Here is a 17534-nt window from a genome sequence, read left to right on the forward strand (position 1 = left end):
GGGTGTTTACTTCGTTTTACACATAATTTTATTTTCAGTTTTCATTTCCTCGAATCTCCACCATGGTCGGTTCACCGGTTTCACTTTCTTTTCGCTCATTGGGAATTGGTTTAGTGTGAAGAATTCGTAATGCGCAATCGTTATCATTCGATTAATTGATTCAGTTTAATACTTAGTGTATCGTACGGTTCTGCAAGTTTGCTTTCCAATTTTTACATTTTTTCACTCACCTTTTTACTCTGCTACGGTTTTCTCGAACGATGGTTGTTTAGCTGTGCTATTGTTTCCTAGTTTGTCCGCACTTTGAGGGTGATTATATTTGTGTAGGTTTGTTGCTTTTTAGTCTATCGGTTTGCTATGGATGGGCTTTAAAATGTATTCTCTAAAACTTGAATTTGGCCTTACTTGCACACTTGTTGTATGTCCCTCAACCCTTAATATTTGAACATGGTTAAAATCGTTGTATGGTTATGGTGTATCCCCCTGAAACGTCGGATCAATAAAAAGACTCGGACGGGTCACGACGGAACTGGCTGCAAATGTTTCTTCTGAGTTGAATGTTTGTATCTGTTCGCTCGTTTCTTTGGTTTCCCGCAAGGATACTGTAGCCGACAATCCGACTCTGTGCATAAAACCGGGAATACGAATGTCTCACATATCAACACGCACTCCACGACGATTGCTTCCGAAGACGCTTCCTCCCAACGTCCTCTTCACGGTACATGGTTAACTTTTTTGCCGTTTTAAACCTAACACTTCACTCGCTCGACTCGACTCACACCACTCTGGTCAGATATACCTAATAGAACCTATTTTGCTAAAAAAAAAAGTTCAACAATTCATTAATTCTCTGACTATTCCTTGCACTCCCGTCGCGTTAACGTTATATATTTTACAAGAATCGCTTACACTTTACACGAACACCCTTTGTCCGCTTAATTCTGCTACCAATTTGCGGCGTGCCCGTACTGACTTTAGTTGGTGTAACTTATGGGATACTTTTGCCACGATTAAAATCATCTCACTTACAACTAGCGAACAAATGGAAGGAAAAACGGGATGGGAAAAACAAAAGTAACCTAACTGCTGGGCCATTCTGTACACGGGTCCCCATTTGGGGTTTGTCCCTTCATTTAACCTTCTCTCGCACACACAAACACGCATAAACACACGCACAGCATCTCACTAGTAAAGTTAATTGCATCTAACACTCGTCCTGGCACTGCCGTCCTACAGACAGAACGACACCTACATGATATACGCGATCCGCGCTCGCGGAATAGAATGTTCCTGTTCCAATGTGTATTTTGTTGTGGTTATCCTCTAAAAGGCTCCCAGACGGGCGATTTAGCCGGTTGTCGAACCTTCTTAGATCAACCGCTGTTAATCGTACGAACCGCGATCCTTCTTGTTGATGTCGACAAAGTAGATGTCGTCCTGGTGCTGCAGCACGTAGTCGATGAACGCATTGATCGGGCCAATCTCGTCCAGCGACATCTGCTCCTGCTTCGGCCAGATCAGGTTCGGCCCGAACACGATCGCCAGGTTCGACGAGGTCATTTTGTTGAAATCCTTGCGCTCCATTATCTTGCCCAGAAACTCGACGATGTACTTGAACAGCTCGTAGTTCTCCTCTGGCAACCGTTCGCGCAACAGTTGCTTCACGTTGCGCGACCGTTGCTCCTCCGTTTTCCACTCGCCAAACTGTGTGATATCGTCGTAAAGCTCGTACGTGAGCAGCGGTTCCTCGAGCTCGCGCAAGAACGTCTTGAGGAGGGAGGCGGCCACATGCGTATCTTCGTCCGACAGCTGAACCTCTTCGCCGGCGTTTATCTTCGCCCGCAGCTCCTTGATGCGGGCGTAGTTTCCGGACCGCCGGAAGATGCCCTCCGTTTCCACCACTGCAAAATGGATTGCCGAAAAAAAACGGGTGATTATACACTTTCTCTTTCTCTGAGTCACGCAGAGGAAACATCTTAATTAAGAGTACTCTTGAGGGCGGAAAGATTACTCACAAAAGGTGGTGAAAACGAAAAGGGGAAATACGTATGAGGTGACTTCCCACCGACTGACTTACCGTCCGGTAGTGATAGATGATCGACGCACTTTCGCACGATCGGCGGTATACAGTTGAGACAGGCGCTATTTTCGATGATGAATCGCAACGACACCCCGAACTGGGCCGACTTTGGGATGTTCTCGAGCGATCGGCTACTCTTCAGACTAGGTTTTGTGCCCCGCAGCGTGTATCGCGTGCCGTTGTTGATCTTCTCGTCGAACCTGCCGACCGATCACGTGAAGAAAGGAGTTGAAAACGGTTTAGATATACTTTCGGTCTACGTGTAGGCTAAAGTAACTAGAGTAACGCTAGAGTCACTTACTCTCGCACAGGATCGGGCACTTTGAGTGTGTTCAACCCTAGCGATTGCTTCAACTCGTCCAGGCTGCTCGTGTAGATGAGTTTGCTCTTGAACTTCTCGCTGATGATCGGCTTGAAGAAGAACCAAACCATTCTGATGAACGTGGTTGGATGTACCTGTCGATCGCAGAGGACACGCGTATCACAAAATAGAGTTAAATTCTTTGCTGTTGGTACAAACTTGGATAAAGTATCAACATTGAAGCGATCGACACTCACCACATAGAGTTTCTTCAAGTTCTTTTTGAAACTTCGATCGAGCTCCTTGTACGAGTTCCACAGGAACGGGAGGGCCGGCTTGCTGTTGTCCTTCATGCCTTGGTGGAAGTACGCGATGATGTAGTCATTCTGAACGAACTCTTCCATCGATTTGATAATGAAACTGAAAGCAACGATCACACATTATTCACTACTGCACGGTCACATGATCATTGTTGATCACACAATTGAAAAAACTTCCGATTGATAAATGTTAACCCCGGAACTCATTTAACTCACTTTACAACAACTTCCAGCCACGATGTACTTTAAAAAGTGTCCCCCCTTTTGCTAGAAAATCACCTAACGATCACCCATTTGCTCACAATAACCACGACCCATGAAGCGTAAGTCAACCGTTCCGGCCTGATCGACACTGTTTTCCGGCAGCCTCGGTGACCACCTTAACGCGACCCGTGACTGTTGTGTACTGCGGGAGCCAAAGATTATTTTCGTTGGCCACGCCAACAACACCGACGGCGGTGAGCGTGCGGAAGCTGCCAACAGCGGCGGCGACGACGAAGGAAATCACGGCACCGTGTTTAACGTAAACGAAAGCAGCACCCCAAGACGCAGACGCCGCCTTTACGTCGTCGATCGTTCTCAGCAGGAGAGTCGAACCGAGTGAGCCGTGTGTCAAGTGCCACAGAGCGGCAGGGCGAAGGAAAGTGAACACGAGGCAAACGAGTTTCCCGAGACCGCGGGTGATGCGGACTCGGTCAGCGGGAAAATTACCCCACCTGGTGCGACCGTCGCCGCGTGTTGCTCTGTGGAACGAAGCGGGGATCACGTCACGAAAGTGAAAGAGAAAAACAAATTTCCCAACCAAGGAAAGGCGCGCCCTGCGGTCGCCGTGCAACCAACGTGGCGTGGGAAGACGTCATCGGCGGCCTCCGAGGACCGCCACGGATGGCGCAATATGTAGCGAGGCGAACCTTCTAAACATAAACAAGCTGCTTCTAATCACGAACCTCACGTGTAAGTAGAGGCGCGCCAGCGCCAGTGACCCTCGGTTGAAGAGTTTAAAGGACGGTACCCGGTGTTCCCGATCCTTCAGGTGGCGGCGGCGATAATGTTGCTAATTGATGGACATTGCCACACATCAGGAAGGACTGAAGGTGAGAAAAGAGTTCGGGGGCCCGAAGGTTGGACCAAGGAAAACATTTACTGGCAGACTCTGATGGGGAAGTTCATCAGAATGAAAAGTGAGACGAAAATATCCAAACACTCGTTCCGAACGGAAAACAATGCGAGAGAGTTTCGGGAAAACGTGAAAAACCAATCTCGGCCGACAGCGACCGCTAGACGGTACACCTTCCAGGAATAATGGCTATTTGGCGCAAGATGAGCAATGTGGCCATTTCTTTGCTCTTTGCTCTTCACCGCGCGACACCACTGACGGACATATGGCAAAAGTTACTTTCTTAGAATTCGAACCGCGCCAAGCCCGTCACCAACACGGTCCTATCCTCACCGTGCGCGTTGCGCATTACGCAGAACACGCGGCGATCGCGCGCGCGCTTTCCCAAAGCGGGAAAATTAAATGGAAAAAAATCCACGAACAGACCCTCGCGGCTTCATCATTATTCGGGTCAGGGATAATGTGGACAAGATGCGTCTGCAGGAACTTGGTACTTTTATACAACATAAAACGAGGTTACCGCTTTACCAAGAACCGTTGGCGCCTTTCCTGGACACTACAACGCGGGACTTACGAGAAATACAATTTATTCCCGTCCCGTGCGGCCCTGGTCGATCGATTTTGTTGTTTACTTTAGAGAAACACTATCTTTATCGCACCGATCCGGTCGCTGTTAACCGCCGTATGGCACCGACGCAATGCTAGTTGGTGCTTCTCGAAATTCGCTGGAAGAAGTTTTAAAATAAACTGCACCCGTATTTATTCTGGGCCTCGAACCGGGCGCGCCTGTCTCTCGGGAGCACCTTGGTCGGTGATACGATTACGATGGAGTAGTAGAATTACATCATTGTTTTAAAAAGATTCAATCTAAACGGATCCAGTCGCGAAGCGAATGCGTCAGTGGGAAAAAGGACACCAGCTTGGAGAGAACTCAATTAACGGTCTTTGTTTATAGTTCGCAATCAACAGCGGCACATTATCCATTTCCGGTTCGTTGATACGATTGCCTTCTCATCGGACACTGAACCCGTCGAGATGTCCATTGCTGCCGTTGCCGTGTCGGAAAACTCCGACATCGATCGATGAAACTAGTGACACGCCTATTTCGACTGTGATTAACGGACAGAGTACAAACCGTGCCGTGCATTCGTGGCACCAATTCGATAACATATGGAACTGACCACCGGAAAACGAATGCACACACAGACAGCGATAGATACTCACTCGATAAAGATACTCGAATTCAGGTCCTTCCGTTCCGGCAATCGGCACGCGTAGATGGCAATGATCGGTTGGCCCTGCTTATCCGTTCCGATGAATTCGATAAATTTTCGCCTCTTAAAGTCCTTCCGGATGGCATCCTCGTCGGGCTGTGGAGAAAAACATTGGCCCATATCAGCGATCAGTTCCGCTCCGAAACTCGCCCTAAATCCTATCCTACCTCAACCATTTTCAGCTGCTCTTCGTAGTTGTCTGCCTCGAGGGTAGTTTTGATGATTTCGTCTTCCGATGGAATCTCAAACTCGCCTACGGTTTGGATAGAGAAGAAGTTTATTTATTGTTTCGAAACGGATTCGTGAACCGTGCCACACGAACGGTAGAGTTCCCACTGGCAGCGACAGACCAACTGAAGGAGCCCCGTTAACGGGCGGCTGACATCATCATCCGTCAGCATGACGTCGATAATGGCTTCGAACCGAGTCACTTTATCGGAACTGATAGGGATCACCCTCGCGCCTAAGTAAATTGCCCCATTGCGACGATGGCGCAGTGGTGTGCGCGTCAAAGATACCGGGCGGCTTTTAGTGACAATGAAAATGTGGAACTCCGATAAAAAGGAGTAGAAAAAAGTACTCGACATTCAAGCGCAATCTACAGTGAGTGACATAATTCTAGACACTCTCTAACGCTTTGTAAGGGTCCTAAACGGCCGGAAGACTGGAACTAAAATTGGCAGGATCATCCGGTTGGCAGGTGCCCAGAGCGGAACCACATCGAGCGATGATTCGAAATTGAATCATTTATCCAATCATTGCACCCGACTGCGGTCATTCGGACTCTCTAATGACCTAACGATGTTTCCGCATACCGAAGCGGCTTGCGTCCTTTTATTTTATGGCCATCCCGCAGCCGACGAAGCTTTTTAGGTTCAATCAAATCAATTTGCACACGTGCCAACACGTGCCCCAACACGCCCGGTTGCGGCTTTGAAGCAAGAATTCCAACGCGCAACCGGGTTCAACAGGTCCTGGCACAGGCCCCGGAATAATCGTCTAAAACGGGTGCTTCTAATCTGGTTGCGGTTCGAATTTGGGATCGGAGCGGGCGCAAACTTACCGGCATAGTTCGTGTCATCAAACGCGACGGTGCCCCCCGGTTCCGGTGTGGTCTGCGACAGTTCGGTATCGTCAAACTCCAGGTTCGGCTCGTAGTCGTGCCAATCGGAGAGACTCGGATGTGGATCTTCGGCCGAGTCGATCAGCGGCGCATTCAGCGGTACACCTGGTGTGGGGGCGATAGAGAAATGGCCAGAAATGTTTAGCCGGAAAACTCGTCTCGTTGTGCGACACACTAATTGGAGCTAATTGTAATCAATCAATTCTTGGGGTTCTGCTTGACGTTTACTCCACCGGCGATCATTATGATTTGATTTGATGACTTTCTGCGCCCAACGGACGCAGACCGTGAATAGCGCGTTCGTCGTACGGCGAGAGATGCGAGTCAATGATAATTATTCCAGTTCGGTGCCTTTGCCGTGGTTTTCTGGTACGACGACAGAGCGGCGATGCTGTTGTAATGTATGAAAAAGGATGGTCAGAAACCCATGAAAATGGGCGTTGGGCGTTAGAATTGGTCCGGGGGATCGCTTCACACCTCGCTGCAGTCGACTGACCACCCACAGCCAGCGGAGGCGGCGGTGGTCGTTTGCCTGTTTGAGTTTATTGTTCAAGCCGTCTTTTGGGACTCGTCCGTACTGCCACGACTTTGAAGCTTCTTGGTGCTCGGTCAGCCAACAGGTTGATTTAATGTTTATGTTCGAGCCCCCGGAAAGGGTATCCAAAACCCATACATTAAATGATCACCGGGCGGCAGCATGGCTTAAACACGTGCCTTACGCGTATGCGTTTGTTGGCTAATAGCTCCGAGGGTGGAACAACTAATAAAATAATGCTATGCAGGGCGATAAACTTGATCATGGAAAAGAGAATGTTTTGTGGGCCACTTTACACTTTACGGCCAACGCCAGGAACGTCATTAAAATTCCGTTTCCGTTTAACAATTTTATCATATTTTAAAATGGCAAATAATGCAAACAAAACAATGAATTATGGAAACGTAAAATCGGAATACAACTTATAATTGTTTATGGAGACTCCGATGTGGCATTAGTAAGCAGCTCTAGCCGCGTTAAGCTCCCAATCATTCATACTAAAGGGCCTTACTGGTGACTGCCGAACGTTCCACGAAAAGGTTTCCCCTTAAGAACTCGGTACCCTGCGCCACAAACCAAAAACGAAAGTAATCCAATATAGTAGACGGCAACAAGTATCGTGCATCGAGTTCTTCGGAAAAGGAAAGCCCCAGCTGCCCAGGTTGCGTGCCGACTGGAAATTTGATACAATCCCCCTCTAATGTGGCCGCGTTTTGAAGGAACGTTTTCTTTTACTTATCTTTTATCATCATCGAACGGCGATGACGACTTAACGTGCTCCACCACCGGTGGCCATTGATGTCATCGTTAATTAGTTCCGTATCGGGGGCCCCCCGCTTGTGCACCACAACATCATCATCATTATGCCGATCACGGTTGATTGAGGCTCCTCGGGCTCCCCGTCCAATCGACCGTGATTATCATCATCTTCCCGATTTAAAACCGCGGCGAAGGTTGTTGCATACGGAGAAGGAGCCACCTTAAGCGCCGCATTCATGCTCATCAGCGGGGGGGATGATGCGTGTCAATCTTCCATTGACCCAAATAGTGCCCTCTGTCGGCTGTCGGGTGTGAACTATATCTCAAGTGCTCCCGCTGTGGCGCTTTTTAATTATAACACCACCAACTGTGCTCCGACTGAGGCAGTCGGCCGGAGCCGAACGGTAATCGACGCTAAGTCCTAGGTACGTTAATCTTATGCCATGGGGCGCTACTAAAGAATTCGAAAGTTTATTTGTATAATATGTAAATTAGTAACTTGCACTAAAGTAGACTTAGCAACAAACCCATTTAACAAGCCATAATGTTTCTAAGTTTATTTCAGTTCTGTTATTGAGTTGTTGGGTAGCGTTCCATTTAATTGTCCCGACGTACGCCGTTGAATAAATGAGAAGCGCTCCCATTGAGCGCTGTATCGAAACGTGTTTGATTGACGCATCCCTTTTATTGGAGTCGCTGTCAGAACCATAAAGAACCATTCTACTCCGAGGGCTTCGTGTGCCTTGTTCCCAGTCAGAAACAAGAGGCAGCTTGTAGAACACGGCGACGGACCGCAAGCGTTTCCTGTTACACACACCGCGAGACCTTCGAGGTGGGCGCTCGCGTGTGGGCCCATGGTCGTTGCAAGTCTCGTCGCCCCCGGAATGCTTAGGTGGGCGCATAAGTCGTACCACCGCACCGGTATCGATGACATTGCGGAACCCTTACATGATTATCGCCGATCAGCAGCAGCCGTGGGCGGATCAGGGCCTCGTGGCACGCACGCACGCATAAGCATCGTTATGCAGCCGCGAGTTGCAGCAGTGTGGCGCTTAAATGTGTGTCTTTACATAATTGTGCATCGTGGCTCGTGACTGGACAATCGACGAGAGACGGACACAGCTGGACGATCCCTATTTTCAAACGGGGCGGCGGAACCCAGTGGATTATTAGTTGGCCTCTCCAGTGATGATAGACTTAATAGAGGCACTCTCTAGCTGTTCGTGTTGAACGAACGAAAAAGGCGCTCTGTGGCGGTGGGGACTCCAAAAAATGTATTGCTCAGAACGATGCAAACTTCGAAACCTGCGTTCCATGCGCCTTAATTGCGCACTCGACGTGAAGGTATGCGCGGCTGATGATCGCATTGATGAACGCATAAAAAACGAACCGAACCGGGGTTTGAATTCCGCCACCGGCACGTCGGCCGTTGCGTGGTGCACATGTAATACATAATCAGGTCCCAGCAATTTATCATAGGCCACACCACACACGGCGGCTCCGAAAATGTATGACTCGATCCTACTGGCGGGGTGTGATTGTGCCCCCCAAACGATCATGTAATGTGCGGTGTAACGGCGCGACGCAGCCAGGTGCGCTAATAATAACACCATGACCAGGTCCGGGGCGCCCGGGCGTGATGATCAGCTGTTAGGGCGGTGTAAAATGTAGCACTACCATGGTACCTTTACTTAGCGCCGACCACAAAGGGCCGGTCGCCTACACCCCAAAACAGTATCACGTGTGACCTTATTATCGTCAGAACCATTTCTTCCGAAACCATTAAAACATCATCTTTGTGTCAAACTGCATCCGAAGGCACGCGAGGCCGCGGTCAAAGCGCAGTCGGTTAAATGCCAATGTCACGTCATTTCGACATCATCATCAGGGGCTTCTTGTGGCCCCAAGGATAGCCGGCGACTATCAATCACACCGAGAACTGGTGGTTGACTGTGCCGCTTCTTGACTTCTGAACCTTGCTCTCTCTCTCGTGTGTCACACGTTCCGAGGGGCCTCTTGAAACTCCGGGCCACGCTTTTCCACGCTTTCTCAGCGCCCATTACGAGCGAGTTTGAGAAACTCTTGAACACGCCAGCCAAGTCAACACCAGACTCCGGTGCAGGGAGGGACTGCCGGCCATCACTAATACCCATCTGCCGCGAGCCTCCCCGCTTATTAGCTTGCGTCATTACGCGGATCGCTTCCTGGCTTGACATTCTTCGCGGAGTCGCGCGGCGCAATTTTTATTTCGGCCACAATGTAATAGATTTTCCTCACCGAAAAGCGAAGGAGAAAAAAAAGGGACCACCATCGGTCCGCCAGATGGCCCAATGTGTTCTGGTTTCGTTCCCGTAGGTTAACAAAAACCACCCAACCGAAGGCGATTTCAGCTGATCGGGTGAGAATCGCTTACGTCCGCGCGCTAAACGTATGAGATAAGCGCGTTGGAGAAGCGCGTTCGAGTTCGAGTGATTTATTTTCGTGGCGCACCTCGCAAGACGTAATTAAAACGGGCCGCGGAACGAATGGCGCTGTTGCGAATTTAGCGATTAAAATATTTCATTCAACCGCACCGCAATTTTTAAACCGATAAACATTATTGATTCACATTCTCCGGAATGGCGCTGGAATTGAGCCAAAAAAAAATGGCGAAGAAATAGAATTCTGTAAATCATTTCCTGGCCCGTCCAGGGCTCAGCAGCGTGAGGGATTATCGGCGGTGTGAACTTGAGAGTCGGCTCCGAGGGGTGTTGGCGATGAACCTTTGTGAACCCTACGACACCCGAGGGGGTCACAGGTCCTGCGCAGCCCGGTAATACCGGTAATGGACCGGGGGGACTCAAACACTCGAACCCAAAGGGCGGGCGTTTGGAAGGTGATTAGATTGTGTTTCTTTTTTCGGGCCCGTAATGTACGTCAAAAAAAGGAGGAACTCTTTTGGGAATAACGCGACGTGGTGTGGTTGGTGTCCCTGCTCGCCGGACGGTTCGGCAACAAAACTCCCATAATTCACACGCCACACTCCGCGTGTGGTGTGTGTCGCTAGCCAGCCACGTGACCGCTACATCTTGAACGTGAACGGAACATTTATCTTGCGACCCTTCTTGCAGCATCAGAACCCGCACGGGAGCGAGATGATTCCATGATTCAATCAACCTTCGCAAACGGAACGGTACGCACCGAGGGACGCCACCTTCACCACGAGGACAACTCAATTGGTAAATATTTATTTTGCAATTTACATTTGTTTTTGTATTTACTTTTTGCAGATCATTTATTTGTGCGAATGTGATCGCTCACAACACGGTCGATGCGGTTAACGAAATCAATCCTGATGTTGATTAAAAATATTTTCTCGTACGTACGTACGTAATTGGGTGCAAAATGGCGACTGGCCTCGGGCCGAGCGACTGCACATCCAGCAACTTGTTTGTGCTCATCCTCGGCCGTAAGCCGTAAGCCGTTGGTCGTTGTGAAAATATTTACCCGCGCGTGAAGCAGGTTGTGTTCACAAAAGCTCCGCAATATGCTGATGCTAAATCATGATCATGCATTGCTGACACGCCGGAAACAGATAAACCACATCCGCGTCAGAGGCGGACAATCACTTCTCAGAGAGGCCGACAGAAAAAAGCCTCATCTCCGCCTTATCTGGTCGAGCGAAAGAAAATCGGGCACGCCGAGCGAGCCGGCATCGTCTTCGGGAACGGGGCGCGGAACAAATGTGTTATGACAGTTTTCTCTCAATTTTTCCACACCGGAAAGGAGGACGGGTTTGCATTCCGGTTCCGGAGGTGCCACGCGGTCCATCAAAACCGGCGTTCATTTCCGTTTTCCGTGGTAATTCAATCGCGCCCGGCTCGAAGATGATCGATTATGGCTTTTTCTGGAGCCTCTTCAGATGCCATTAGCCTTAATGCTGCGGTGTCAATCTAAGGGCCATCTGAGCTCTGCGCGATTTAAAAGTGATCAATATTTTGTACACGGAATTGAAAAGCTTCCACACGTTGGCTCAAAATACCAATTACAAGAGAACTGCAATCACATAAAATAACTATAATGTCCATCACACACTTCCCCCTGATTAGAGGCAGGATCGACATTCGTGCACTAATTCGAAATCGTAAAACTTTACGAGCCCAAGGAAGTCCTACCAACGTCATTAACCAAAAGTAAACCAATTTGTGAAGGAAGTGGCCGTAAAGTTTCCGTACAGTGCACCCTCGACTCACAATAAATTTGATCGCCGACCTACCACGCCATAGCCAATTCAAGTTGTCAACGATTTGCAGTTATTACGAATCACATTAACACAGCGCCCCACGGATGACCGTTAAATATTTATCAACTCATAGGCGTTTTTAGTTTCTAACGACATCTGCTTGTGCCGTTAACATGTTAACCGTAACTGTAACCGAATACCTGCAAGTCCCGCCCGATACGGGGTTTTTCAACCGTAAAAAGGTGCTTTAAAATCACATTTTTCTGCCAACACGCTCTTTCTCCCAGCTCAACCCTACCACCCCATAGGACCGTTGTAGCAAACTTTTCTTCGCTGTTTTTCTAATCAGCACCACACACAATTCTTGTCCACTCATAAATTCATCTATTTCATTGGACTCTTGCGGCATGGCTCGGAATGGTTAATGCTTCATGCGTGGCCCAGGAATGTCCTACGGGCTAACGGGCACAGCACACATTTTATCGATCGCGCTGACATTGACAGAGCCTCAGAAGTGGGCATTGAATGGGAGTCGCGCACAAAAGCTTTCACCCCGTCGTTGAGTGTTGCCGACGGCCATTTTAACCCGTTCCGAAAATACTTCCCCATCGCGGGCCTACCAAAATGAACAAAAAATAAACACCCTCATCGGTCGGCCACTATCGGATCCCGACACTCGCGATGGCGGCACGCTCGCGACCCGGGACATCGGGAGGGGTTGGCCAAGGTTGTCGAAAAATTAACCGAATTTACATACGACCTTTCGCTCGGGGAGCTGGAGTCCATTAGGTGAACGGAGCGACATTATGGTGGTGTTTAAAAATCATTGTCGAAATTGAGCTCTTCACTAACAGGTTAACACCAACGATGTTTCGATTCAATAGAACAATAATCTAAAGCAAACAGCACATCGCTGTTGTGACCGCATATTTGTTGTTCACAATCGCACCACGTGCGTGTCTACGTGCGCATTCACGTAGCCGTTCCGGTTTCGTTGCGAGTAAAATTTGCATTGGACCCGACCCGGGTGGGGAACTAGCGTCGCGACGCGTACATGTGCCACACACTCACACCCGGCCACCTGGCTGTCTATGACAGTTAGTGGACGGCTTTCGTTTGCCCGTTTTTTTTTTCGTTCAGCCAGTCACAAACCGTGACAGTGGCACGGCGGCCCCCATTCCCGTTGGTTGCGGTTTGCCAGGTGAGTCTGGTTGCATCTTGGGAATTGTGTGGGGAAGAAGCGAGTGCCGAGGGGATCCATTTGGCACACGGGCCCACCGGTTTGACGGATGTCCCACATGGAGGTGCGCCAGCTTCGCGCTGGCAGCAAAACTATGCCGGGAATGCACTTTGCAGACGAAAGCGTTTTAGCTAGTGGTTCTTAAGCGATCGGAGATGGTTGGATGGCCGGGTTGGACCTCCCCATTTCTCGCTGGCAGCTGCTTATTGGAACCACTTTTTATTGCAATCTTTCGCAGAGGCAGAATTCACGCGGAAAACAGTTTTCCCACTTCCGACACCAAGCACCGGCAGGAGTAGAGGTCAGCGTTAGTTTGAGTTATGGGTCTCGACATAGGAACCCTTTTTCGACGGCCGAGGGTTGAATCTAATCAAATTAATTCATTAAATATACCAATCTACGTTGCGCGGCGGGGTGACTCGTCGAATTTGTACGGCTGGCTAACCAACGCCTCACAGATTGTCCCTTGGGTGTAGTTGTCTTCAGCGCCAATGACTAATAGCGGCACCGTTTCTTCCGTTGATGACTTCATGAATACATAATGGCCCGTGGTTCGCCATGCGTGTAGGAACTAGCTTCTTGATCTGACAAGGTGTAGAGCATTTTGGTAGAACGAAAAATTGGGTGATTCATCCGGATTAAAAGAAGTCCCGCTTGAAAGCGATTACCGTCGAACCATGGACGCCTTTGGCCGATAGTCAGCCAGCATTAAAACATTATATCCACACTTAAGCCTGTCACAAACCGAAAGGTGTTACAAACTTCCCGTCAAACTCTGAGACTGGACCTTTCACTGCTCATTAGCAGCATAATTCCAGCGTTAGTCGTAAAAAATAGTAACGATCGGCAGCCACATTGCTTCCGAAATAGTTCAGGAGACTCAATAGAAACTCGTTGCAAACGGGGGGGCGCCAACGGCGCGATGGTCACGGTAATAAAGTGTCGTAAACAAAACTGGCCTGAAAGCTTTATTCCCATTGCACCACCGAGCACCGAGGCAACACTTTTCCCGCCCGCAGAGAAAGGTTTAGCAAGACGAAAAAAATCCTTTGACAAAGCCTTCCATTACCGGTTTTCTTTGATTCCATTTTTAATTCAAACCGAGGCGCGTGCAATGCTGATTCCGGAATAGAGGCACCGTTTCAATTAAGGTTTCTGACGGTGCCTTATCTGCTAGCGATTTCACCTTCGCCACCAACGCAAAGGTTTTCCCAACCCGCCGGCGGGGAGTGTGGATTTAAGTTTACCCGAAAACCCGAAGCAGGAAAAGGTTAGCTCCGTTTTTTCGCTGCTCGGTCCACCCAACCAACCCCGAGTCAACGGCCTCCCGTAACGCTTTCTTCCGTTCAGGGTAGGCCGCTCAGGTTGCCGAGGTGCTGAGCGCACAACATAAAGTACCGCTCCCTACCGCGCGGAACCAACCTTGACTTAGTTCCAGGTTTCGGTTGAAAGCAACACTATACAATCGTAAATTTATCTCGCCGCTCAGCGTAACGAGCGCGAAGAAAAGCGGTGCCGAAAATTCGGTAATCGCTAACGGCCAGCGCCCACTGGACAGTGTGTCGTGACGGAGGCACCTCTCAATGGCGATTGGCCGTACGGTTTGGCAGACAGTATGAGTTTTGGTAACGGTTGAGAGTGGAGATCAGCTAACAGTAAGCCGTCAGCTACCCCCTTTCGATTGTCCGCTATTCGATTTCCCTAATTAACAGAACGTGCAGGTCAACGATAACGCACAATTTAATGCTATGTGTCTAATCTTCTACACTCAAAGTTTATCTTCATCATTAAGAGCACTGCATGAACTTTGAATGCAACAAGTTTTATGATCATCGCCCTACAGGCGCATCACTTGAGCAACCCTTCACTGGCCGCAGCTCTAATGAATCCGTCCCGCACATCATAAACGGCACGAGCAGCCCCCGTTGCATTCCGCAGTGCGATGAAAAGAAAAATATGGACCATAACCGTAAAAAGTCTAACCAAAGCGTAACTGGGAACGATGCCAACGTCGGATAGACCACGTGCCGTGTGAATGTTTTAAAACAACTGCAGCACCGGTGGAATGTGGAAACATTTCTCGAATGCAGCAGACACGGCACCCGTTTTCCGGTTGACACCAAACAAATTCGGACCTCGAGATGCCCCAAAATTAGACACAATTATGTAACGCTGCATCACCGTGATGGTTTGAATTTGGTTGCAGCAACTGCAAGCCGATATTTTTTTGATTCAAACTAATTGTACCGACGCCAGCCAGCATTATATTTATTCCTGATCCCGATGTCTGAAGGGCGCATTCGTTTCCCACAGCCTTCAGCTTCGTACTATAAACGATGAGTGCGATCATGTAACGTGTGTGTTTATCCAATTGGTGGATCGTCTCATTCACGGGCCGCGAGCCATGGGATGCGATAGATTCGTCATCATGTCGCGGCCAAACGCACACGTGCGTCTCGCGTAAACATATGAGAAGGTGTTGCACAAAGTGCCGACCAGCAAGCAACGGCACACGATCGCCTGCAGATGGTGAAGTAAAAACCTGTCTTTCTCACCACGAAAGATCGAAGATCGCAAGAACGCAAGTGAATCGTATTCCGTTTCGATCCATGAGAGCAACAACTGAGTACCGTGAGTTTGCGCTAAAAAGAAGACAGCGGTCAGATCTGTTACTAAACTCACCTGGTAATTTAATGGGCAATCCCTTCGGACCCTGCTGATAGCCGACATTGGCGGTGACGGCATCCATAGTGAGGCAATCCTATGCGGATTCGTCTCGGTTGCTGTGATCGGTTTGACGATTTTGGTGTGGAAGTATCCTTCCGCTCGCGAGGTGTCTTCCTTTTTCTGTTCAGTAGGCCGAAGTCGGAGGTTTATGCACAAAACGGATCCCGGATCGCGCTTGTCACAACATTTTTCCAGCGATCACGAGGCGGAAGCAGCCAACCAGCTGCTATCACTCAACATCACTTTATAGCAATCAGCATACGCCACATACGTTCACCCGCAGCACAAACTGGCCACAGCTAGGCGTGTACAGGAACTGCCTGTTGTGCTGTTATCTCACCAGTGCAAACAAACACACACACATAACGACATTGACCGTGGGACAAGCGCCTTTTTTGGCGACTGCGAAACAGATTTGCAGCTATTTTTTTATGACTATAATTCACTTTTAGACTGAAATGGAAAGACGACATTCACATTAACATCACATGCCGGCAACGATGACGACTACAGCTGACGACTACAGCTGACGAATCTTTAGCTGCGCCTCACATCACAAGGAGCAGAAGGTCATCCAGATTGCCGATTATTAAATGGTTGATCGCGAGCCGCGGCACGTACGAGAGGAAAAGAGAGAACTGTTCAGAGTGTCGCGAGAAAGTCTGCCAGACCTTTGTGGCGTTCTAGAAAACGAACAACAAAGACGTTGCTGACCACCACCACCACCACCTTGATGCCGCTCGAAGGACACAGGCTGTTGCTCACGGGAAACTCTTCTTTGATATTTGCTGGCAAAGTACACACAGGACTTGATAAGGGAATGGGAGTAAAACAACATACACACCTACCACTGACCATTTAGAGCCCGCGTTCTCGATTTGCCTGTGTAATTTCAATATTTAGTGGGACATCACAGTGCACGGGGAACTGCAGGAACCGGATTCTTCGCTTTTTGTTATGCTGGTAGGAATGCCGTTCTTTGGGCACCATCAACGAGACATTCCACTCGCGACGATTGATCAATCATCGCGCCCGCCCAGGGTAAAGCCCTGCGCGTCTCGTCCTACGTTTCAAGGGTCAATACTCTCGATTGCCCCCGATGGGCGCAAGGGCGTGCAATCCTTGGGATGGAATTGAAGAACTTTACTTTCATTCTACGCCTTGGCGCACGGAGGTTTACCACCCGCAGCTCTTGCCTTCTTTGCGTTGCTTATTGGCTTTGTTCTTGCTCGTACGAGAGTGTTTTTGTTTCTGTTGTTTAGTGTCCGCCTATCGCCATCCGGTCAAGCGAACCACTATCTTTTGCTTCCAAAAACAAAACAATCACGTTGTTCCTTAAGCGTTTTATTTTCACAAACCAAAGACCCACCCAGAAAATGCGCAACCACGCGAACGCACTTCACTAACGGGCGCACTTCAATTCTATTCAATTATAGAAACTTTGAGCTGCATTAGCTTAACATTCGTCTCTTTTATCTCTATCTTATATCTCTAATAAAAGTATAAACTATAAAACTACTATCTTGTATAAAGTATTATCCTACTTTTGTTGATTTGTCCTACACGAAATATCAAAACACGAAACGTCAAAATGTTGATGTTGTTTTTATAAATTCGACAGATTTTGGAACCTAACTAAGACACTGCGAACCTAACTTTGATGACGAACCTGACACCCGAGTCAACCTACGAAAATCCCGAAAGTAACTCACAATTTTTTTCACGCGATTTTTTTTCCTAACGCACTGTGGGGAATTTATATCGCATATTTAAAATGTTTTAATCTAATGCCTTATGAATTTAAACAAGGATATGAAATGATCGATATGCTTAACC

General features: G+C 48.7%; 1 protein-coding gene across 3 annotated transcripts; it reads right to left on the reverse strand.

Moving 5' to 3' along the window:
- Nucleotides 1-7: 7 nt before the first annotated feature.
- On the reverse strand, nt 8-17259 carry LOC128269188 (rho GTPase-activating protein 68F). 3 transcript variants are annotated; one of them, XM_053006581.1, is made up of 9 exons: nt 17243-17259; nt 15654-16151; nt 6156-6320; nt 5260-5345; nt 5043-5188; nt 2639-2801; nt 2382-2536; nt 2078-2280; nt 8-1901 (listed from the first exon to the last, which is right to left on the reverse strand). In XM_053006581.1, exons 2-9 carry the CDS (start codon nt 15718-15720, stop codon nt 1384-1386), a joined length of 1503 nt encoding a protein of 500 aa, XP_052862541.1. In that variant the 5' UTR covers nt 15721-16151; nt 17243-17259; the 3' UTR covers nt 8-1383. The 3 variants fall into 3 exon arrangements, with proteins under 3 accessions (XP_052862541.1, XP_052862539.1, XP_052862542.1); XM_053006579.1 differs by lacking the exon at nt 17243-17259 and adding an exon at nt 17057-17163; XM_053006582.1 differs by lacking the exon at nt 17243-17259 and adding an exon at nt 17068-17136.
- Between the last annotated feature and the right edge of the window lie 275 nt (nt 17260-17534).

This window comes from Anopheles cruzii, chromosome 2 (assembly GCF_943734635.1).
Source record: "Anopheles cruzii chromosome 2, idAnoCruzAS_RS32_06, whole genome shotgun sequence".
NCBI classification, from domain to species: Eukaryota; Metazoa; Arthropoda; class Insecta; order Diptera; family Culicidae; genus Anopheles; species Anopheles cruzii.